Source organism: Camelina sativa, chromosome 9, assembly GCF_030686135.1.
Source record: "Camelina sativa cultivar CO46 ecotype springtype chromosome 9, ASM3068613v1".
Taxonomy (NCBI): Eukaryota; Viridiplantae; Streptophyta; class Magnoliopsida; order Brassicales; family Brassicaceae; genus Camelina; species Camelina sativa.
The window spans coordinates 44194444-44218049 of NC_141888.1; the positions used below are offsets into that span (position 1 = coordinate 44194444).

Below are 23606 nucleotides of genomic sequence, written 5' to 3' on the forward strand. Positions count from 1 at the left end.
CAGAGAGGAGAGGCACAGGCGACGCTCACGCTCTCGGTCAAGGAGCCGCTCTGAACGTAGGTCAAGGTCAGAACATAGGCATAGGTCTGAACATAGATCACGTTCTCGCTCACGATCACGGTCAAGATCAAAGAGGTACCTGTGTTCTCTGTTATTTTTATTTGTTATAACAAATTTATTTTTGTGGCGACATTGCAATGTCATAGATATCATATCAAATAAACTGTATAAGCTGTATTGGTATGTAGAAAATCTTTGTTCTTGAGGTTTATTTGCAGTTGTATTATCATATTTGGGAATGCACTTATGTACGAAGGGAAAACTTAGTGTGATCTGGGTTGTTGATGTTTATGTGTGTTTCTTAGGTTTAGTTGAGGCATTATTTTTTCGTAGTTGCTTCGACTGATATCTGACCGCTTATTTTTTGCTCTTTCAGCAAGAGGGTTAGTGGATTTGATATGGCGCCCCCTGCTTCTGCAATGTTAGCTGCTACTGCTGTTGCTGCTGCAGGTATATGCTTCATCATCTACTCAACATTATTATATTTCTTAACTGCTTGTTGTTTTTGGTTTTACGTAGTTTGGAAAGATCATAATCAATTACACGCTGTGATTTTGGTAAGCTGCGTTTATTGTTTTACTCGTGAACAGAGGACTTTAAAGTCTTACTTTCTTTGTAGGATGTCGTGTTATTTTTGTTGCCTGGTGAAGTGGTTTTGGAACTGAGAAGTTTTTTGTTTTGTCTTTTTTTGGTGGTGTTTGTTTGTTTCTGTGTCTTGTCTTTTTGTAGTAAGAAGGCTATGTTGGGTTAGTTGCCCCATTATGCTGACATTGAGCCGGCCTCTCTAGCTTTAATTGTACAAGGAGGAATCAGTGCAACGGTTGTCATGGGTATTTTTCATCTTCAACTGGCAACTATATGCCTGTTTTCTAGCCTTACAAATTTTGACAACGCAAAACGAATAATCCTTAATATTCATAAGTTGTTGGGATATATTTACGGTTCGGTTTTGCTGGTAGGAAGTTGTTATTTGTAGCTTTGTACTTATTGGTAGGTCTACTCCTCTGGGAAACATAATAATGGTCTAAAGAACATTAAATGACACTTACCATATTACCTAGCAGGCCAGGTTCCTAGTGTCCCACTCCCAACTGCTGCTACTATTTCAGGGATGTTCTCCAACATGTTCCCCATGGTCCCTGGTCAGGTATAAATCCGTACTCTTTGCTTCTTTGTTATCTAGATGTTCCTCTATTCTTCTGTTTGATGCGAACATGCTCATAACTTCTCATATTTTCATTTCATCTAGCAACTTGGCGCTCTTCCTGTGATGCCGGTTCAGGCAATGACTCAGCAGGTAAAATCTATCACTATCAGTCTATCTTATTCTTAGGTTCGTCACCATTTGTCATAATATTCCTCCTAAAATGTATTATGATCGTAGGCAACTAGGCATGCTCGGCGAGTCTATGTTGGTGGCCTTCCACCAACTGCAAATGAACAGGTTTGTTATTATGTCTTGTTTTAAGGCTTTGTGACTTTTTGTTTATTATGGTCTAGCTAAGCCATTGGCAATGTCCATTATATGAATTACTAAGAATGGGTTTCCATGTTCTAGTCGGTGGCAACGTTCTTTAGCCAAGTGATGTCGGCCATTGGGGGAAATACCGCTGGGCCAGGTACTGAAAAGTTCATTATTTTTTTTGTTCAAGGTTACTGCCATGTCTAGAGTGCTCATCCTTTTGGGATTTCTTATACATAGGTGATGCGGTGGTCAATGTTTATATAAACCATGAAAAGAAATTCGCTTTTGTGGAGATGAGATCTGTTGAGGAGGCTAGTAACGCAATGGCATTAGATGGCATTATATTAGAGGTGATTCATTATCTCTTGTACAATTTGGCTTTTATTAGTTACAGTCTGTATTGTGTACTGAAATCATAGCTTTGAGCATCTCCAGGGAGTTCCTGTAAAGGTGAGGAGGCCAACTGACTATAACCCGTCCCTTGCTGCATCTCTTGGTCCGAGCCAGCCTAATCCCAGCCTCAACTTGGCGGCTGTTGGATTGTCTTCGGGGTCTACTGGTGGGCTTGAGGGTCCTGACCGCATTTTCGTGGGCGGGCTTCCTTATTACTTCACAGAGACACAGATCAGGGAGCTTTTAGAGTCTTTTGGGCCCCTAAGAGGTTTCAACTTGGTCAAAGACAGGGAAACTGGAAATTCGAAGGGATATGCGTTCTGTGTATACCAAGATCCTTCAGTAACAGATATTGCATGTGCTGCTCTAAACGGAATTAAGATGGGTGATAAGACACTTACAGTTAGGCGTGCAATCCAGGGAGCAGTTCAACCTAAACCCGAGCAAGAAGAAATCTTACTACATGCCCAACAACAGATTGCTTTTCAGGTGAAGGATTCAAATTCATTTGCTTGATTGTCTGTTTTCGTTATAGATCGTTTCTGTAAATCGTTTTGCATTCATTCTATCTAGAAGATGACTAATTAAATCTTATTGTAGCAGAGGCTTATGTTACAACCTGGAGGTACTCCCACCAAGATTGTCTGTTTGACTCAAGTGGTTACAGCTGATGATCTTAGAGACGATGAAGAATATGCAGACATAATGGAGGACATGAGAACAGAAGGTGGAAAATTCGGTAAGCAATTCGACGACATTTTACCATAGCACATACTCAGGCTTTTTTTTACATGGTCCAAATCAACTTTGATAATTTTTTGTTGTGTGTGTGCAGGTAACTTGGTGAACGTTGTGATTCCAAGGCCTAATCCAGATCATGATCCAACACCAGGAGTTGGAAAGGTTAGGTTTCAATTCCCAGAGACAAGGCAACGTCTAGTAAATTCATATATAAATGCATACTCTAATGATAATATATATTAATGCAGGTATTCTTGGAGTATGCGGATGTGGATGGCTCATCAAAGGCCAGATCAGGGATGAATGGAAGAAAATTTGGAGGAAACCAAGTGGTGGCTGTGTATTACCCTGAAAACAAGTATGCGCAAGGCGACTACGAAGATTGAGCTATCTAATTAACGTCTTCTTCTTAAGCTTTAGTTTGGATCTCTTAGCAACAAACAAGTTTGAATGTTTTTTTTTTTTACATGTTAAGGTCTCTCTACTAAAGAGAGATATTTTGTTTGTCTAGAAAATGACTGCAAGAGTATGAATGAATGTGTACTTATCCAGGCACCAATCAATCGTGTGTTTTTGGTTTCATTACTAAAGTTTATTGTTTTTGTCTAACAAGTTAAAAGATCTAACAACAACAATTTACATACAAAATGCATAGCAGAGACCATCAAAAAAGGTTAATAAGTTTACTTACTCCTTTTGTTCAACTTGTACTTTGAAATATGTAATAAATAAATAAAGAAGGATCAGTTAAGCAAGTAGCACCAGTGGTCTAGTGGTAGAATAGTACCCTGCCACGGTACAGACCCGGGTTCGATTCCCGGCTGGTGCATTGAGCTGTGAAGAAATTGGCAAGCGTAGGTTGGGTCCTTCGCATTCTTCTGACTTTTCAGATTGATAGCCTCGACTCTGAGCTCTCTTTTTTTCTTTTCTAATGCATGAGTTTTATAGTTGCAGACCTAGTAATTCAATATCCGATTCTTGCTATGCAAGACATCAGTAGTATATATTGAGTTGTTTATGCTAATAGTAACAGCTTGTGAGACGTGGTGGCTTTTGGGAAGTTTACTTAACTGTTACTATCCTGGTAATCCTAGCAAAGGGTCTTAGGGCCAACTCTATCTATCTTGACACATATGGTCTCCTTTGGTCCCAAATATAGAACGTTTTTAGGTTTCTTTGTTTGTTTTAATTTATTAGATTTTCTACTCATAGTTTATAGAGTTTCTATTAATTTAATAGTTTATAACTATTTGAATAAGTGAGTATTTTTTCTATTGGTTGAATTTTATAAATGATAGAGGATTTAACTGAAGATTCCCTGAGACTTATGGCTGAGATTAAGGATAGGTGACACTTTGGATGTTATAGTTACATATATATATATATGTATTATCAGGACACAAACCAAAATTCATATCCAAGAGAAGACAACATGAGTTCCTCAAATCATCTTTCGCTCTCTCCAATGGAATCACACAAAACAGTACCTAGCCACCACGACGAGGCTGAGACAGAGCCAACAAAGTTCAAGAAGAATCAGAAACGGTACCAAGACCTAATTGCCACCTTTCCTCACATGAAAGGCTGGAGACCTAAAGCTCCGTTGATTGAGTACCGTGGCTGCTGGTTCGTACAACCTCTTCTGGAAGGTTGCCTTTACGCGCAAGAGTTCTTCCAAGCGCGGTCCATTGACTTCCTCATTTGTAGCTCCGCAAAGACAGGTACCACTTGGCTCAAGGCTCTAACTTTCGCCATCATCAATCGATCTCGCTTGGACGATCCCTTCAACCCTCTCCTAAAATGTAACCCTCATGAGCTTGTTCCTTTCATTGAGAACGAATTTGCTTTCTTCCCTCAAGTTGATGTTATCAAAGACAAAGGAAACACTCTGTTTTCCACTCATGTACAACACGGGTTATTACCGGACTCTGTTGCGAAATCTGGTTGTAAGATGGTTTACATCTGGAGGGACCCGAAGGACACTTTCATATCCATGTGGACTTTCTTCCAAAAGCAAAGGTCACACTTAGGCCCTCTCATTACTCTTGAGGAGTCTTTTGATATGTTATTTGTCGTGGTGTTTCTGTGTTCGGTCCTTATCTAGATCATGTCATGGGGTATTGGAAAACTTACCAAGAGAATCCAGATCAGATTCTGTTCCTCAAGTACGAGACAATGAGAGCTGATCCATTGCCGTATGTGAAGAGATTGGCTCAGTTTATGGGTTATGGATTCACAGCTGAGGAAGAGAAGAAAGGAGTTGTTGAAAAAGTTGTGAATCTTTGCAGTTTTGAAACGTTAAAGAGTCTTGAAGTTAATGAAGGGGAGAAAATCAGAGAAGACATTCCTTAGGTTCATTTCTCGAACAGTGCTTATTTCAGGAAGGAGAAGGTCGGAGATTGGCACAACTACCTGACTCCGGAGATGGCAGCTCGAATCGATGGACTGATGTATGAGAAATTTATGGGCTCTGGTTTGCTTGAACATGATAAATGACCGGGTCGTGTTCTCGGCGATGACTAATAATCATTATATGTTTTTGTTTCTTTCTTTGTGAGGTTGATTCTACATGCGTGTTAAGTTATTTATCGTCATGAATATATGTTGTTTCTGTTTTCACCAAATGTACTGTTTCTATAAACAAAGGACTTTGGTTATCTTTGAATGCGTGTGCAACGTCTTGATTCTATTCTATACAAAATGTATATACACTAGTATCTAAAAGCTTATTATATTTGGTTTCCTTTACTTCCACTGTGAGTAGGCCTGGGCACTAATACCCGTTACCCGTACTCGACCCGTTACTCGGCTCATACCCGTCCCAAAAGAAAGGGTACCCGCAGCTTTAGGGTCAAGTAAAGGGTATTATATTTATATTACCCGTGTGTAAGGGACGAGTATAGGGTATTAGTTTAGTTTTCAATACCCGTCCCGTTACTCGGCCCTTTACCCCGTTTTGCTACCCGACCCGTAAATACCCGTTAATATTTTGTATTATTATTATTATTATTTATTATTAATTTATAGAGTTAGAGTTAAAACCTAAGTTCAACTTAGCCTAACTGAATTAATATATTATTTTTATTTTCAAAATTCGTAATTTTATAATTTTGGAACTATATATTGCATAAATTTATGAATTTTTCATTTTTTGGATTTCAAAAGATAAAATTGTTATTGCGATTATTAACATTTTTTTATCGGGTACTCGTTTTCCCGGGTAATAATAAAGGGTCGGGACGAGTAAAGGGTCAACTATTTTTTACCGGGTACCCGTCCTTCTCCGAGTACCCATTATTTAAGGGTCGAGTATGAGTAAATTTTTTCTGTTACCCGTTAGAGTCGGGACGAGTAAAGGGTCGAAGAAAATTCAAGGGTACCCGTTCCGTGCCCGGCACTAACTTAATTTGGAATATTGTAGTCTTATAATAAATAAACAGAAAAGAAAGATAGACAAGTAGCACTAGTGGTCTAGTGGTAGGTTAGTAATCTGCCACAGTTAAAGGCCAGGGTTCGAATCGTGGCTGGTGCAGAGCTGTGAAGAAAATGGCTTCAGCGTTGGTTGGGTCCTTCGCATTCTTCTGATTTATCAGATGAGATATGGCCTTGTCTGAGCTGTTCTTTTTTTCTTTTCTTTTTTTTTCTTTTACGTGGCTTGGATGGATGCGTTTACTTAACTAGAAACTTGCTTCTCAAGACATCAGTATATAATTAAACAGCTTGTTGGACTTGTGGCATGGGGCAAGTCTATCTCTCTCGATAGATGGTCCAGGGGTGTTCCGGTGGTTTTTATGAGCAAGCCCCTGCTTTATAACGTTGGTTAGCTTAGTAATCTGATTCTTTATAATATATGTACTATCTCAATAGAGTGTTAACACATGTTACATGTATGAAGATACGTTACCCTATCTCTTAGAGAAAAGTTTTACCCAATAAATGTCCTGAATTCAAGATTTCCTGATATCTAATTGCTGAGATTAAAGGATAGGCGGCATTTTCGATGGCTTACTTACGTTACAATATTTATTCATTAATATAACGGATTTAATTCTCTGGTGCCCTTATACCAGAAATTCTTTTCTGCATCACCTCCACTTATTCTCACTACCCCCTTCTTTAATGAAATGACGAAACTACCCTCTAACAATTTTGAAAAGAAAACTGAACGTACAACTACAACTGGATATCCCTTAGTTGTACCTCCAGTTGTACCCATCACACCCTAGTTGTACCCGTCGCACCCTAGTTGTACCAGTTGCACCCTAGTTGTACCTCGCATAGTGGGATTCGAACTCTGGGCGCGCGGGTGCGCATGGAACTCGCAACCACTGAGCTATTGTGTTTTTCGTTGAACATTTACCGATTTAGTTATATTTAATCTTTAACAATCTTCATTAAGGGTAATATTGTCTTTTTACCATTGAGGGGTTTTTGAGAAATTGTTTTGATGAATAGGGGTATTAGAGATTACTGTCCTTAATATAACTGGTAAAGCAGTTTCAAGACTAAACCCAAACCAAATCTTTTGTAGCATTCATCTTCAACATATAACACAACATTATTAGTTTAAGATTTGAATAGAGTTTCAAAAATTTTAAATGTTATGTAGAATTTGTTGTTATTAGATCAAGATTTTATTAAACTCTGTTAAAGTTTAGTGTTATTAGTTTGTGATTTGTAAAAAATTATTTAAATTCTTAACAAATCTGGATTATTGGATTCAGACTTTTATAAAATCATTAAAAGTTTTGTGTTATTCAATTAAAACAAAAGAATCTAGGATTTGTTAATGAATTAAATTATTATGTTATTGGTTCATGATTTTAGATATTTTCTTTACAAAATAAAGTCATGGAAAATATCATAAAAATACAAGAATATTTTAGAAAACTAATTAACAAAACTCTCTAGCAACCTTTAACAATTTTTTCACTTATTCAATTTTAATGATTTTGTTGAACTCTTCAAAAATCTATATAAATCTCAAATCAATACCACCCCTTCATATCCTCTTTCTCTATCTCCAATGGAATCATACACTACCGTACCGAGCCACCACGAGGTCGAGAGAGAGCCAACAGAGTTCGAGAAGAATCAGAAACGGTACCAAGACCTAATTGCCACCTTTCCTCACACGAAAGGTTGGAAAGCAAATGCTCCGATGATCGAGTATGGTGGTTACTGGTTCGCACAGCCTCATCTAGAAGGTTGCCTTTACGGGCAAGAGTTCTTCCAAGCGCGATCCATTGACTTCCTCATTTGTAGCTCCATCAAGACAGGTACCACTTGGCTCAAGGCTCTAACTTTCGCCATCGTCACTCGATCTCGCTTCGAGGATTCTTCTAACCCTCTCCTAAAACGTAACCCTCATGAGCTTGTTCCTTACATTGAGAGCGAATTTGCTTTCTTCCCTCAAGTTGATGTTATCAAAGACAAAGGAAACACTCTGTTTTCGACTCATATCCCGCACGGGTTACTACCAAAATCTGTAGCCAAATCGGGTTGTAAGATGGTTTACATATGGAGAGACCCAAAGGACACTTTCATCTCCATGTGGACTTTCTTCCAAAAGCAGAGGTTAGACTTTGGCCCTCTCACTACTCTTGAGGAGTCTTTTGATATGTTCTGTCAAGGTGTTTCTATGTATGGTCCTTATCTAGACCATGTTTTGGGGTATTGGAAAGCTTACCAAGAGAATCCAGACCATGTTTTGTTCCTCAAGTACGAGACAATGAGAGCTGATCCATTGCCGTATGTAAAGAGATTGGCTCAGTTTATGGGGTATGAATTCACAGAAGAGGAAGAGAAGAAGGGTGTTGTTGAGAAAGTTGTGAATATGTCCAGTTTCGAGACGTTGAAGAATCTTCAAGTGAACGAAGGGGAGAAAATCAGAGAGGACATTCCTCGTGTTCATTTCCCGAACAGCGCGTTTTTCAGGAAGGGGAAGGTCGGAGATTGGCAGAACTACCTGACTCAGGATATGGCAGCAAGAATCGATGCACTGATGCATGAGAAATTTAAGGGCTCTGGTTTGCTTGAACATGATAAATGATCGGGTCTGTGTTCAGGGCAATGACTCATCATCCTTCTGTGCCTTCGTTTTCTCAGTTTTAATTATATATGGGTTAAGTTATAAATTGGCAAGAATAAGAAATCTCGTTTCTGCTTTGTCCAAAATGTACTGCTTTTATAAACAAACTATGTTGGTTTTGTATCCATTATTCATCTTTGATAAATTGATGTGTTTGCAAAGTCTTGATTCTTTGCAAAATACTAGTATCTTTCTCTTGTTATAAATAAATAATATTAAATATTTTACATGTTTTTAAATTTTAATTATAGATGGTCCTTTATACAGTTCCTTAAATTATTACTGACAACACCTCAAGAAATAACTGATAACTAAAGTTGTTCGACAAAGAAACCGTAATTTTTTTTTTCTTTTTGTTATTTTATGTATATCAGTTTCAATCAAACTGAACAAGATTCTTGTTTTAGTTTAGTACGTAGCTTCATTCCGAACCAACAAAATTATATAAAAAAGAAATCCTAAAACAAAATGATTTGTGTAGATTGATCGAATCAGAATGGATCAATGTGGAAATCAGTAAAATAATCATCGATGTGTAGAGTATCCTCCTCGTTCTTTAACAAACTCGCAGAAGCAGAAGTTTCACCTTGTTCGAATTTGTGAATCTGATTTGTGTCTTCGTTGCCAAGCCGAAGAATCTCCTTCCCCTTCTCTTGATGAATCACTAAATTCATACCTCTTTGATTGCTCTTCACGGCATCATCTAACCGGAGCCTCGCATAATTCAACATACTAGAAACAGCATCGACCGCCTCTTTCAACTCGTCCACGTTCTCTGATACGTCAAAACCTCTGTCTTCCCACCAAAACCCTAACCCTGATGAACTGTTGTTCTCTAATTGGTTTGCCGGAGGCTGGCCGTTGAGCAGCGTAGAGACAACGTGATCAACAGAGGGATGGCCTAACGAGTAGAATGAAGCGTGAGAGTTGGCAGTAAGAGGAGTCGCTAAGATTGCGATTCGAGTGGCTGGAGAGAGAAGACAGAGCTTTGAAGCTTTACGGAAGAGACCTTCTTTGCGTTTTGTGAAAGCAACCGTTTTCCTATCTTTCCTTTCGATGTTCTCAATATCGATCTTACGTTTTGTGCCTCCCATATTTGCTATTCTAAGAAAAGAAACACAATTACACACACAGACAGAGATTGTTTGCATCGTCCTCTTTATACGAGTGCACTCTTTTCATCTCCCATATTTACTGATTTGATTCTCTATTCGGAAAATTTCCATAATCGACTGTTTCCTAATTTAATACCTTTTTTACTAATTTCGTAAATACACAAGAGTACTATTTTCTATTTATTTTTTTCCTTTCTTACTTTACCTCGGAAAAAAAGAGTAAAAAACAAAACCAACTCTTACCTTAGAGACGGATTCTTGCAAGCCAAGAAATACTCTAATTTGTTTGGAAGAACCTTATATGTTAACGCAGCTCATGGGACATGGTGGCTTAAGTATAAAGATTTGCTTAACCTAACCCTGGATCACAACCCGGTCCATAATCTCTCTCTGGCTAAGGAACTATAGGCAAATCTGTTGCTTGCCAGGTGGTCTAGGTGCATACCTCGTGGACAAATGGGAATTAGCAGCGTGCCATATACAACAAAATTATATAATCACAATTTTTGTAAAGGTAGATATTTTCTATAGCTTATTTTCTTTGGGTAACCTGTAGTAAAGCTTATTAACCGTGTTACTTTTTGTTTTTCAATGCCTTTTTGTGGGACTTACTCGCACTCCAATCGGGATCATCATCGTCTGCTACATTCGGACAAATGTTCTCGTCTCTTCTCCTCTTCCCGGAACCAGGACCTGTTCTATTATGGTCATTGATGGTTGATTGTATGGTTTCCAATAACCGATCTCCGTACTTGCTCACCTTGGCTCTGTTGAGAGTTTGAAAGATAAACATCACCAAATCCCTAAGTTTTGTTTCATTGCTTTGGTTAGAGAGAGAGTAGAGTTTAGAAAGCTTAACGATACTTACTTTCCTAGACCATTGATATCGAGGAGTTCCTCTTTAGTTTTAGGAAGACGTTTACTTATCTGCTGAAGCGTTGCATTGCTACAAACACAGGGGTTTTTATATTACTTGCGACCAGAGAAAGAAACAAAAAATTGTCATGAAACAGATAATGAACTTACCCAAATATATGGTACGGCGCCATGACTCCATCTGAGGATTCTTTGACAATATCAGTACGAAGCTTTTTTAAGGCTGTCAACAAATTGTCGGAGAGATTCTATCCCGACATTGAGAAAAATGAAGCAGACTTTAGCCATTAAGAGTGGTGGTTTAATCTTTGAGCTAGAAAAGGAAAACAAGTATTCAAGAAGATATACCGAATCTTTTGGGGCAGCATTTGCCATTGGAAGAGTAGTTTGCTTTAATATAACTTTGGCTGGGTTTGCTGCAGATTTGCTCGGCTTTAACACTTTCACGGTCGAAGGAAATCTGTAAAAGATATGTCAATCTCATTAAACTTAACCTTTATCAAAACAATTAGTAGCAGCAGTGGCATTGCAATGAGAGCAGATCGATTTTCAGGCAGAAATCCTAAGGCTCTGGTGCCCCAGTACCATTTCCTTACGTTTGACCTATTGATGACACCGATTTGGTTGCAAGTAGTTCATGTAAATACTAAAGAAATCTCGAGTGTAAAATCAAACCTCATTGTTATAGTCTGGCCTCCAGAAAGAAGTGAGGCAGCCTTTGATCTATTCACCTATATAAAAAGATAGATAAATGGATGTTACCATTGTACACAGATATATTTGTACACCATCACGTTCATTCTTAAGCAAAATTAACCAGAGCGGAAAGCACACAGACCAATATTTTACACCAAAAAAAAAAAAACCATCCAGCAACAGCGATAGATATCCACACAGATCTCTATTTACAAAAACAAACATATTTAAAAGCGAAATTCGATATGTACCTTCAGCAACGACGATACAGATCCATACAGATCACTTTTTCTTACACCCTCTGCAAGAATATCCTCTGTCACAAGATAGTGCAAGATACGAGAGGCTTCACTTTTTGCCAAATGCTTTCCTGCTCCGTGCAGGTGCAAAGTATCATGTCTGTGTTTCTTGACCTAAAAGCCGAAGGCCAATTACAAGTGGTTCAGTGAACTGATAGGATTCATGGGCTTGAGGACATCAGCGAACTAAAGTACACATTGTTTATGAGACAGCAATGGTTCTAATTAACAGGTTATGGAAATAGAAAAAAAAATAAATGCGTCGTTAGCACACATACCATCTGGTTCAAGGATCCCCTGTAGAGTTCTACAATATGAGCTGACGAAAACCTTTCTCCTGTTAACTTCACCAGTTCAACCTATAGCCACAAAAGATTGTGGTACATTACCCCATACAACATCCAGCAGGTACAATACATGATGAACTCAAATGATTTCTATACCAGTTGCCTTGCAATCAAAGTTACATCTTTTTCAATCAAATTTTTGCTGCTGGAACAATTATCACATGTGTTTTTGCAGTTTGTCGAATCAAATTTTTCTCCCAAATGAACTAGCTGTAAGAAACGTCGGCAATCCACCTCATTTTCACAGTAACTAACCTGAAGCAGCAAAATTTGGAAATATATCTCAGCAAGCCGAGTTAGAACCTGGAAACCAAACACAAGGAATCTTGCCAATAAAATACCATGCGGAGAAGGTTTTCAGTGTTCGATTCGAGCATCCTCCCTGAACTTGCTTTACGATTATATCCCGTTGTCATATGGCCTTGGCCAAGTCCTCCTTGGCTAATCATAGACTTCACTCGAATCTGAACAAATAACCACAAACATGACCATGAGTGTAGCCGTGTAGGTATTCCTCCGGAGTAGTAACTTATTATAGTGTCAGATTTATGCAACTTACATAATCAGTATAACTGTAATACAAAACACATGATGACCTCTGGCCGTCTCTACCAGCACGACCACATTCCTTGCATGAGAACAAAGTAAGCCTATCTGAGTTTTTAGCTGTTATAACGTTGTACTTGATTGATGTAACTCACTTTACAAGAATATTCATAATTAAATGTTCAGTAAAACACACCTGATGATAGCCTTCTATGGACTTTGGTAGAGAGTGATGAATGACAAATCGAACATCGGGCTTATTTATTCCTGAAAAATCAATGTTAGCATGCAGCAAACTTTAATCAATCAAAGTGACCGAGACCATTCATTACCCATTCCAAATGCCACTGTAGCACATATTATATTGATTTCATCCTTGCTCCATTTTTTCTGTACAAAGGCACGTTTACCAGGATCCATATTGCTATGGTAGAAAGCCGCTTTATGGCCAAACGCCTGAATTTGAAACACAATATGTAAACATTTCCATATTAACAAGATACGAGAAAGGCAAATAAACGACCTACCCGCAATGTTTCTGTGACTTTTTCACAGTCCATTCTTGAAAGACAATAAATGATGCCACATTCATCAAAATGGTTTTCCTTGATAAACCTGTCAATATCTTCCAGACACTTATTTGTCTTGGGCACAACAGAATACCTGCAATGTGTTTTAGTAAGCAACACGAAGAATTCGTATTAAGCTATTTTCAGTACATTACCATAGATTTGGGCGATTAAAACTTTGCCGGAACACAACACAGTTAACCAGACCAAGAGCTTGCACAACATCTTCTTTTACGCTGGCTGTTGCAGTAGCTGTCAAAGCTAAGACGGGAATATTAGGAAACTTCTGTTTCAGAACACCAAGAGCCTGCATGTTGCAGCATTGTTTTTGGAGTACAAAGAGGAAGGTTACGTTTCTTCAAACTAGTAATGAGAAATGTAAAGGAGTGTCTGTTTTAAGCTTTAAATAGACTTAACCTGGTAGTCTGGTCGAAAGTCATGCCCCCACTGACTCACGCAATGAGCTTCATCAATAACAAATCGAGCAAGCAAACTACGGGAGTTTAAGCTTTCAAGGTGCCTTAAAAGGGAATCGCTTCTGTAGTCAAGAAAGAGAAGCTTCTTATTAGCAATACTTTCCCACATCTCTGCTAATAACCAATCCTAGAATTATAAGATGTACGACTTCTATCAAAAAACTACTGCCAGTATCTAATGCGATAATAAATTACAGCACCAGCTAGTATAATTTAATCCAAGAAAAATCTAATATCAGGAGAGAATCTGATGGGAATTGAGCCAAAATCAAGCCCACAGACTCTTGAGCAACATTCACCAGTCACCACAAAAGCTATCTCAAGGGTTTGGATGTTCTTAGGCCTTCTACGGCTTTGACTTGTTCCACTCCTATCCGGTGTGGGATTTTTCAATACCCACATTTTTTTGAGAATCAACAACTAAAGAAAATAATGACTCACTTTGCCACTTTTTCGGGTGTGACATACAGTAACTTGTATTTAGAATTCTCAGAGCTCAGCTCCTGAAGGATCTCTAGTTGTTCAGCCCACTCCATTCCAGCACTTAAGGAAGCAGCAGGTATATTGGTCTATAGCCATGAATTTTAGAAACCAAAGTGTAAATTAAGACAAAATTTCTGAGTACAAGTGTAAAACTGTTAAATAAAATAGACGACAGAAACAACATATCTGGGGTTGCTGAAGCCTTCACCTGCAATAAGTTCATTATCTGGTCTTGAATGAGTGAAACAAGTGGAGATATTACTAACGTTATTCCTGCGCAGATCAGAGCAGGGAGCTGCAGAGAAACAGGTGTTACGAAGGCGTTTTCAGGTTCTTAATACAGAGAAACTTATCTGAAGTATAACTTCCACCAGGACAGATACTAGCTAATAGTTTTATCCTAGGACACAATTCGACACTGTCATCTTTTTTTTTACAGGATGTAAGCGAAAATCTGTGTTAGAATAAAAACCAGAAATACAAATTTTCAATGGCATTTCAAAGTAACAGTTAAGATGTCGTTACCTGGTATGTCAAGCTTTTCCCCCCTCCAGTTGGCATTAAAACAAAAACATCACAACCACTCATTGTAGCATTGATAATCTCTCTTTGGTTGGGTCGAAATGAGTGGTTTCCAAACACTATTTTGTTATAGACCTAATCATTTTAATGTAGCACATGAGTACACAGGAGAGATGTAAATAAAATAACTGCGGAAGACAGATAAACAATCACCTCAAGATTTTTCGTCCAAGAAAAATCACGACTGCTCCACTTTTTTTCATTTGAACTCTCGGTATAAGTGACATCTATAATCTCGGGAATTTGTTCCCTCTCTACAGGACAGGATGAAATACCCTTCCTATCTTCAGAAAATAAATAGTCTTCTTTTACGTGAGCTCGAGAATCTGTCTGCGCATAAACCATCTGATGATTTGTTGTTTGAGATGTTTCATACTGCAGAGTCTGAGTAGCTGTCAACACCGAACACTGCGATATTTGCCTTTCTTTATTCTGGATGAGGATTTCGAGTTGCTGAATTTGCTTTTTCAACAGTAACCTACCAACAATACAAGTCTCAACAGCTTAGAAACTACGTCAGAACTCACAGAATACTCTTAGTTGTGATGCAATTAACGAAATAAAATTAAAAAAGAAGACATGTTATCAGATGTTTCTTTAGGCCTAATTCTTTCTAGCTGGATAATTTCCAAGTTTTGTGTGAATGAATGTGTCACAACCTCTGAAAGAAGCTAAATTATTTTCTGAAAAGGACAAATCAAAGAAAAAGGGAACATAATTGATGGGTGATGGGAATGCGTACCTCTTTTGACGAAGCTGTTCAAAATGATCAGGGCCCAGGCCAGTAGTATTGTCCAGGATTTCATTAGATATTGCAAGCAGCGTGTCCTTCATTTGTTCCACATGGGTGGAAGCTTCAGGACAAAGCCCTAGCTGCGTGGATATTAAAGCAAACAAAATGAGACACCTAATTGGTTTATGAAATAATTGGAGAAAGTGAGAGAATTGGTAGGCATACCTTTATTCCATGACTACAGTTGGAACATAATTCAGGAGGCAAGCATTTCTCTTCTCTTCTGGAAGCAAATATATCCACAGATGGAGCTATTGGTGTAAAACTAGATACTGATGGTTGGGCGGTACACGTTGAATGGTAGTGTTCCATCACAATTTGGTCTACGTCAATAATCTGCACTCCAAAGTTAGCACACATTAAAGGTGATCTATTCTATCATTCCGCAGAAGTAAATATGAAAAGATGTCCTTCTAGATCCACTGATAAATGGTGCAACTCCAAAGTTAGCTGTCTAGAGTATCCAACTAACTTTGTAATAATGTTACATTTTCGGCTAGGGCGGAGAGTTACCACAAATATAAATTGAGATAAAGTTTCTTGCTCACATGGAAAAGTACTTAGATTTCAAAGAAGTTCAGTTCCCTAGTTGTATCGAGAACATTACCTCAATTATGTCATCATAATCAATCTCATCAAGACTAGCTGGGTGTGTGGAATTTTTGATTGTTGGCATCTCCATACCACTGGTATATTTATAACCGGTTACTGAATCTCTAATCTCATCCTTTACCTGTAGAGCCTTGCCAATAGTTATTTTATCATCACCTACGGAAGAGGAGGAGAAACTGTCAAACGATTTTGCAGTGCCTCTTACACGCCGTTGACTATGCTCTGGATGATTGTGTGCGTAGAAAGACCCATCAGCAGTGGATGTAACTTTAATAATGGATCCTTTCGTCGAAGATGAACAAATCAGTGCTGCCATCATCAATTGCAGGAGTAATGCCAGGTCTCAGGTAGGTCTTACTTATTGAGAGATTTATAAGAGTACACCAAGCCTGAAAATAGTGGATAACAACTCAAGTTATATATATGTACAATAACTCAAATAAGGTTATCTGGCAGGGGAAGTTCAATCCGTAAAAAAAAAACAGAATTCAGACACCTAAATTATTTACTCAGAGACAGGAAATGGAAGAAAGTAGACTATGGAAATATTTCTTCCACAACAAACATGCCGATAGGATTGGATAATTCAAAATTTTAGTTACCATCAGAGTTTTTCCTTCAATTATACCTTTTCAATTTGTGGCCGTGCCAAAGTTTGCACAGTTAGAGGACAGATGTTTTCAATTGACCTAGACATAGAGGGAAACAAGTTTTCAGATAACGTAGACCACTTCAGCCAATAAATTGATACCTAAAGGCAACTGAGAAAACCTCAAAAGAGTTTCAAACATTGACATTACTAGAAAGGTAAAAGGATGATATCATGAGCAACTAGCTCTCTTTTAATTGGAGGTGTTGGAAGCAGCCAAAGAATGAATCCATACATTTGACTAGGGGATTTTCACATATTCTAGCTCAATCCTACCTCAATATCCAGAATCATAACAAGCAGTGACACAGAATCAAACGATGCTAGAAAAGCTAGATGATACAGCGTGGTGGAACACTATCCTTAAAGTCAGGGGAGTTAGTTATAAGTGATATAATCTTCAGTAGTAACAAAATAACAGCAGAACTGGACCCAGGGATACGAAAAGACAGGAACAACATCAAAAAGATAGAAGAGCTGATGGTTCCTCAAAAGAACATATTGCAATACCTTGTTGCAGCTATATCTCTATCTCTTCCTGGCTTTTGACATTCTATAGAGTAAAGGAAATTGGAGCTCATAAACTTATTCAAGGATGGTATACACTCAAAAGCCTTGGCATGTTTCGACCAATTTGTTTTAACTTGAGGGAGATGATGACTCCCACTGCATTTAAAAACAATCAGAAAGCAGAATTATCAATCAGGAAGATTAAAACAAAAGATCCGTGATAAAAACCAACATTGGACAGGGATAAGATCAATTTTGCCTCATTTTATTAGCACCGATCATAGATTTACATGCCAGAGAGCTTCCAGCAAATTTATCTCCTCTTGTCACCACCATTTTACTGTACTTGAACTGAAAAAAAACAAAAGAAGTCGCACATTGTGATTAGTTGAATCTGATGAAATTGCATACTATCACCAACTGGAAGATACAATAGTACCGAAATTGAGCTGTGTAATCTATGAAAATTACAACGAAATTTGAAAATTAAAATTTCAAAAACTGCATAGAAAAACGAAGAAATCTAACCAAATCGAGAAGCTAAGAAGTTATCCAACTCGGAGATGAAGCGATTTTACTATGAATAACGAAGATTCATCTCTTAACACACAATCACAGAACACCGAACAAAACACACAAAAACTTAGCAGCAGTAATCATAATCGCATCAGGTGGCAAAAAACGCATCGGTGTGAGGAAAAAAAAAAGCGAACAAACTAAACCCTAAAAATAACTGGGAAATTGGGAAGATCGAGCTTACAATTTCAAATCGATGGAAAACTCTCTTGCTTCTGCGGCGGAATAGCGAAACTCAACTCCGGCGTCGATGAAATCGAGCGGCGAAACTTTTTCCCGGTAAGATCTCGAAGCTAGAGAGAGAAGAGAAGGAAGAGCGCGTCTCTTCAATTTACAGCTTTCTTCGATTTCGGTATGGCGGGATTGTTAAAAAGGCTTCACTCTCTCTCTCTCTCTCCCCCTCACAGTCACCAGTCAGAGAGTCTCTCACAGACATCAAAAACAAATATATTTTGAATTTCAAAAAAAAAATTAATTTCCATATCGGTTTAATGCAAAATTGTTAATGGGCCTAAGCCCAAAGCCCAAGTCATAGAGAACTTAAGGTCTCCCTGGTTCCTCCTCTTACCAAAAAAAACACTGCAGAGTGGAGAGCGAAGAAGAAGAAGAAGTGAGCGATTTCTCAGCTAAGGTTAGGGTTCCTCTCTCGATTCTTCGTTTTTGCATCCTATAGCTATTTCTCCTTCCCTTCCTTCTTTAATTACGCTATTCTTCTTCTTCTTCTTCTTCTTCTTTGATTTGTAGATTCTGGTAATAATAATAAAAAACAAAGCTTTGGAGTTGTTTGTGAGAACGTATATTATGGAAGACAGCTTTAGTCAGTTAACTGATGATATGCTCATCAGAATATTATCATTTGCCCCAATCAAAGATGCCGTAGCTACTAGCATTTTGTCAAAACGATGGCTGTTTCTTTGGACACTATTGACAAGGCTTAACTTTGAAGATAGATTTGTTGAGGATTGCATATTGTCTTCGGATTTCATCTTTGGGTTTTTGCTATTACACAAGTCACCAGTTGTAGAAACTTTTCATCTCACCAGACGACGTTCTCAATGTAGCGCTTTACAAATCGAATCATGGGTTAGATTCGCTGTTGATCGTTTTGTGCGTATGCCACTGACCATTGCCGTATAAGGTTACCAAGTGCACTGTTTAGATGTGAAACATTAGAGACTTTGGAACTCAAGAGGGTGATTCTTTCGGAAGTTCCTTCTCGGGTTAGCCTTCCATCTCTCAAGACGTTGCGTCTTATATTTCTGAAGTACGAAGACGAGGAATCTTTTGTCAGGCTTGTATCTAGTTCCCCTGTTCTTGAAGATTTGGATGTAAAGAATTCTAGTAAGGACAATAATGGGAAGACTTTCACCATTGATGTGCCTTCCCTTCGGAGTTTAACCGTTTTTGATATGATGGAAGACGCTGATACGAATGATAATGTGTTTGTGATACATTCTCATTCTTTGAACCACTTGGATATTTTAGAAGAGTGTCAAGAGTGTGGTAACTATAATATCATCGGTGGTTTTCCCAAGGTTGTGGAGGCAAGGCTTGAGATTGATAGCCAAGGGAATATTCTGGAATCTCTTACCTATGTCAAACGTCTTTCTCTGTCTTTATATTATGGGGTAATTCTCTCTACTCACTTTGATTATTATTTTATTTTTTTGGTTTTCTTTAATCACACTTGCAAACCGTCACTATATGTGTCTCATTTGCAGGCTCAGTATCTTATTCGTACCATTTTCTTTCAGCTTGTATGTTTGGAGTTCCACCGTTTTAGTGAGAACTGGGCGAATTTGCTTGTGTGTATGCTCCAACATTCCCCTATACTACAGATTCTCAAGTTTGAAGACGACCATCCGGTACTTTCATTCCTATGTTATGTAGAGGCTTAGTTCATGTTTGGTTTCCTGTATAGAGGTTTGATGTAATGCGCACTGTATCATTTGATCGCAGGGTTGCTGGGATCCTGACGAGGGTTGCTGGATTCCACCGAGTTCTGCTCCTGAATGTTTGTTTTACCATCTCAAAACCTTTGACTGTAAAGACATTGAAGGAACACCAAGACAGAAAGAAGTTGCTATTTATATTTTGAAGAACGCAAGGCAATTAGTTACCGCAACTGTGAGCCAACATGTCTTTGAGGAATTGGAAAATGCAACCAGGGGTTCAAGATCATGTGAGCTTACAATGGGCTGAAGAGCAAAATTAGTGTTCAAGGTGGAACATGTTTGTTGGAACGTGTTTCTTCTGAAACTGATCAATTATCTATAGCTTAATGTTATATATTAAGGGTGGAACATGTTTGTTGGAAGCAAAGGCAGATTTCAAATCCACGATGAATAAGATGATTATTGTTGTCGTTTTTGGTTGTATGATCATGGTTGGTCTCATTAAGCTAAATAGGATGTGTCTTTAGGACTTGCGTGTTGTCTTTGGTTGTATGGTCATGTCTGAACCTTTGGGTTATAATGGATTCTCAGGTCAATGATTAGTTTGGTTATTATTATTTGTTAGTGTTATTGTGTTTGTGTTGTTAATCTGTATACAAATCCTGAGTCCTGACAAGGTTGGCACTTAAACAGAGGGATTCAGGTTTATGAGAAATCTGAAATATAATAGATAACTTTGCAAGAGACAGATTCGACAGACCAACGAACACCGTTTCTTTTTGGGTTTTAGAAACTTTTCTTGACAAGAAAACCAATCTACCAATCTTTTTTTGTTGTTGTTGTGTTTAACTGACTCGGACTTCTCCCATGCTAGCATGCACTTGCTGCACCGTCTTATCATACTCATCTTCTTCGTCTACGTCTTCTTCTTCTACTTCCTCAACTTCTTCCTCTGCATCTTCCTCCTTGCTCTCAGCATGATCTACTCCTCCCCACCCAAATGCTCCTATGGATCGAGAAACTGGAGCAGGAGTTTTCGCCTCTTCAACAATCTTCATAATCTCTTCGACACTCTGGAGAGAGAATGTCGGGTTTTCTTTCCTAAAGTATGCAGCTTGTGCTGTCTCTGTAAGTTCCCTTGGCAGGTTCTTTAGGAACCATGGATGTTTCTTGATTTCAGCTATAGTAATCCTCTGCAGAAAAAACGATAAGTTACTATACAAGAAATGATCTCACACAGGATGAATTAAGCTTTTTGAGAGAGTGATATATACATACCTTGATTGAGTTGGCGACAAATATTCGGGAGAGGAGATGCTTGCAATCTTGTGAGATATGGACATAGTCCGGGATCTTGTACTGGACAGCCATTATTCTCTGTAACAATGTGGCTCAACAATTAGTAGGTCGTGTCATTTCAAAAAAGCAAAGAGTGCAAAAACAAAGAAACTTACTTGTATCGTTTTTTTGAAGTTTTTGGGATCCTGCTGGTCTTCAAATGGGTATGCTCCCACCAGCATCACATAAAGAGTCACACCACAAGACCATACATCAGCCATCTGAGTGATAGAGAACATATAAGTACAAACCATTGATAATTTCCATGAAGATGTTCCAAATCCAATCAATTAAGATTATAACAATTTAATAGTCTTTGCTTCTGTAACATTTGGGATACTTTCCATTTCAAAATAAGCCGTGCAGTTCTTTTATATGAATGGGTCAGGGTTACAAAGCTTACAATTATCATTAACCAAATACACACAAAGAGTCAGAAAATGCAAGCAAGGGATGGTAAACAGATTATAGATGATAAACACATATGGTCATGGATAATTAAAAAAAAAAAGACAGATCTTTCTAAATCGCTTAGTAAATGACTGCTCAAATCAACCAAGGCCCTGCTAAGTTGGGGCTTATCTGTGGCTTCTTGATATATCAATACTTGAAAACCAAAAAGATTACCTTGCCATCATACTCTCTGCGAGAAAGAACCTCAGGAGCAATATATGCAGGAGTTCCAACAGTTGATTTGGGCCTAGAGTGCAACAGCGAGGACTACAAAAGAAGAAGAGAACAGATCACACGAAAGTAACAAGGTTCCACGCAAATAGAGGGAAAGAGAACAAACAAAAAGGATCTTGTTACGACAAAAGAAATAAAGAAACCAAGTGCGTGATGCCACAGACCTTGGAGTAACCAAAATCACAGATCTTAAGACGTGGAGCAGGACTTCCATCCAAGAGGGTATTTTCAAGCTTCAAATCTCTGTGGCATATTTGCTGTGCCAATAAAGGAAACAATATGAGTACAGCACGAAGATACCGCAGAAGATTCTGTATATCTCTGAAGTTAAAAGATAAAAAACTGCGTAAGCATAAGCCATTTCCATTCCCGTTACCATAGCGTGGCAATAGCTAACTCCCGATATAAGCTGCTGAAAAAAGTATCTTGCCTGTAAAAACAAAGATGCACAAAACAAAAAGCTATCATAATCTGATTCCAACAAAAAAAATTTTTGTTTCCTATTATACATGTTATCCTATTTTCCTTTACTCTCAATCAATCAATCTCAGATTGATCAATTGAGTACACCAACCACTATGACTTTAAAAAAATGACAAAGAGAAGCAAGAGCGTTCACCTCATCTTCACTAAACCTTCCAGCGGTACATATACGCTCAAATAGCTCACCACCAGCAGCATATTCCATAGCAATAGCGATATGCGTTGGTGTCAAAACTACCTGAAAAAAAAAAAATCAACTTTATCACACAACCATCCGCCGCATACCATGAAGAGAGCAGCTATAGGCTATAGTACACAGTTACTAACCTCCTTAAAGCGGATGATATTAGGATGACGAAGTGATCTATGATTTATAATCTCTCTCGCCACGTTCTCATCAATCTATATATCAATTTCACCCAAAAACAACACAAAATAAAAATTACTCAAAAGCTTTGATCTAAGAAGACAACAACAAGTATATGGGGAATATTTACCTTAGGGCCACGCTCGATGTACTTCATAGCAACGAGGTCTTTGGAGTTTTTGACTTTCATGAGCCTAGCGACTCCGAAATTACCAGCACCGATGTCTTTAACTAGCTCGTACTTGTCCATTTTTTTTTTACAAAGAAATCAAACACACACACACACACACACAAAAAAAAAACCCTAATTTACTCCACAACACAACAAACCCAGACCCAAAGATGCGATTTCAGATAAAGAAACAAAAAAAAAAAAAAAAAAAAGGCAGAGAATGTGAAAGAGAATGATAGAGAGATGCGAAAAAAGCAAAAGCGAAATAATAATAGTAAGGTGCAGTGTTCTTTTTTTCTTCTTATCCGTGAAGAAGATTTTTGATTTTTGGAAGAGAAGATATGATATGATTACGATTTACAATGATGATGCATGATTGATGATGATGATGGTGATGATGATGATGATGATGAATCCATCGTGACTTGCTGGCTTCCTCTCACGAAGTCACCACGATGGCTTTTTTTTTTTCTTTTTAATTTTGTTTAATAATTAAAGAGGCATATTAATAATTTAAATATTATTATTAAATTAACTTTCAATGTTTCCTTTGCTGACTATGAGAATGAGACGTCGCTATATGTGAAAAGGATTTATTTTAGTTAGAATTGCGTTTTATACTTCTTTTTCCTCTCTTACTTATTTTTTAATTGCTAACGAACCAAAAAGAATACGAAAACTACTTTGTACCAAATCTTAAAGAATTGTGTTTCCTATCTGTTTATTATTCTCAAATTTGATATATCCGAACAAACGATATTACAGTATTTGGGGTGTTTTTTACC

The 23606-nt window shown here is 38.0% G+C and overlaps 3 protein-coding genes, 2 non-coding genes and 4 pseudogenes across 14 annotated transcripts; 6 read left to right on the top strand and 3 right to left on the bottom strand.

Moving 5' to 3' along the window:
• Positions 1 to 6: 6 nt before the first annotated feature.
• LOC147939522 (splicing factor U2af large subunit B) lies at positions 7 to 3241 on the top strand. Of its 6 annotated transcripts, none has more exons than XM_087464833.1 (11): positions 7 to 135; positions 437 to 510; positions 1122 to 1207; positions 1310 to 1357; positions 1445 to 1504; positions 1619 to 1679; positions 1763 to 1875; positions 1961 to 2407; positions 2522 to 2657; positions 2754 to 2821; positions 2908 to 3241. In XM_087464833.1, the coding sequence occupies exons 2-11, from the start codon at positions 459 to 461 to the stop codon at positions 3043 to 3045; spliced, it is 1209 nt and encodes a 402-aa protein (XP_087320959.1). In that variant the 5' UTR covers positions 7 to 135; positions 437 to 458; the 3' UTR covers positions 3046 to 3241. The 6 variants fall into 6 exon arrangements, with proteins under 6 accessions (XP_087320959.1, XP_087320960.1, XP_087320961.1 ...); XM_087464834.1 differs by having other exon boundaries at positions 1125 to 1207; XM_087464835.1 differs by lacking the exon at positions 7 to 135 and adding an exon at positions 580 to 617 and having other exon boundaries at positions 456 to 510; positions 1125 to 1207.
• A 176-nt stretch (positions 3242 to 3417) lies between these two features.
• TRNAG-GCC (transfer RNA glycine (anticodon GCC)) lies at positions 3418 to 3488 on the top strand. Its single transcript has one exon. It is a non-coding gene; the product is annotated as a tRNA-Gly (tRNA).
• A 603-nt stretch (positions 3489 to 4091) lies between these two features.
• Positions 4092 to 5155, top strand: LOC104716009 (cytosolic sulfotransferase 18 pseudogene; annotated as a pseudogene).
• Positions 5156 to 6191: 1036 nt separating this feature from the next.
• Positions 6192 to 6277, top strand: LOC147939524 (small nucleolar RNA snoR114). Its single transcript, XR_015567717.1, has one exon. It is a non-coding gene; the product is annotated as a small nucleolar RNA snoR114 (small nucleolar RNA).
• Positions 6278 to 7560: 1283 nt separating this feature from the next.
• On the top strand, positions 7561 to 8979 carry LOC147939525 (cytosolic sulfotransferase 18 pseudogene; annotated as a pseudogene). The gene has a single exon (XR_015565541.1). The product of XR_015565541.1 is annotated as a cytosolic sulfotransferase 18 pseudogene (transcript).
• A 178-nt stretch (positions 8980 to 9157) lies between these two features.
• LOC104714419 (agamous-like MADS-box protein AGL97) lies at positions 9158 to 10029 on the bottom strand. The gene has a single exon (XM_019229724.2). It carries the CDS (start codon positions 9899 to 9901, stop codon positions 9242 to 9244), a length of 660 nt encoding a protein of 219 aa, XP_019085269.1. The 5' UTR covers positions 9902 to 10029; the 3' UTR covers positions 9158 to 9241.
• A 278-nt stretch (positions 10030 to 10307) lies between these two features.
• Positions 10308 to 18340, bottom strand: LOC104714420 (ATP-dependent DNA helicase Q-like 4B; annotated as a pseudogene). Its single transcript, XR_015566964.1, has 26 exons — positions 18064 to 18340; positions 17563 to 17654; positions 17304 to 17459; positions 16773 to 16833; positions 16140 to 16533; positions 15698 to 15868; positions 15482 to 15612; positions 14893 to 15217; positions 14683 to 14814; positions 14366 to 14452; positions 14116 to 14243; positions 13616 to 13736; positions 13354 to 13505; positions 13157 to 13292; positions 12962 to 13085; positions 12826 to 12896; positions 12643 to 12711; positions 12425 to 12547; positions 12180 to 12338; positions 12015 to 12095; positions 11689 to 11850; positions 11417 to 11472; positions 11090 to 11201; positions 10892 to 10989; positions 10734 to 10811; positions 10308 to 10632 (listed from the first exon to the last, which is right to left on the bottom strand). The product of XR_015566964.1 is annotated as an ATP-dependent DNA helicase Q-like 4B (transcript).
• Positions 18341 to 18446: 106 nt separating this feature from the next.
• Positions 18447 to 20391, top strand: LOC104714422 (F-box/FBD/LRR-repeat protein At5g56420-like; annotated as a pseudogene). Its single transcript, XR_015566313.1, has 4 exons — positions 18447 to 18510; positions 18624 to 19507; positions 19601 to 19744; positions 19839 to 20391. The product of XR_015566313.1 is annotated as an F-box/FBD/LRR-repeat protein At5g56420-like (transcript).
• An 87-nt stretch (positions 20392 to 20478) lies between these two features.
• On the bottom strand, positions 20479 to 23401 carry LOC147939526 (serine/threonine-protein kinase SRK2B-like). 2 transcript variants are annotated; one of them, XM_087465981.1, is made up of 9 exons: positions 22780 to 23401; positions 22610 to 22684; positions 22419 to 22520; positions 22176 to 22229; positions 21964 to 22056; positions 21740 to 21832; positions 21229 to 21333; positions 21053 to 21151; positions 20479 to 20967 (listed from the first exon to the last, which is right to left on the bottom strand). In XM_087465981.1, the coding sequence occupies exons 1-9, from the start codon at positions 22897 to 22899 to the stop codon at positions 20620 to 20622; spliced, it is 1089 nt and encodes a 362-aa protein (XP_087322107.1). In that variant the 5' UTR covers positions 22900 to 23401; the 3' UTR covers positions 20479 to 20619. The 2 variants fall into 2 exon arrangements, with proteins under 2 accessions (XP_087322107.1, XP_087322108.1); XM_087465982.1 differs by having other exon boundaries at positions 22419 to 22516; positions 22606 to 22684; positions 22780 to 23342.
• Between the last annotated feature and the right edge of the window lie 205 nt (positions 23402 to 23606).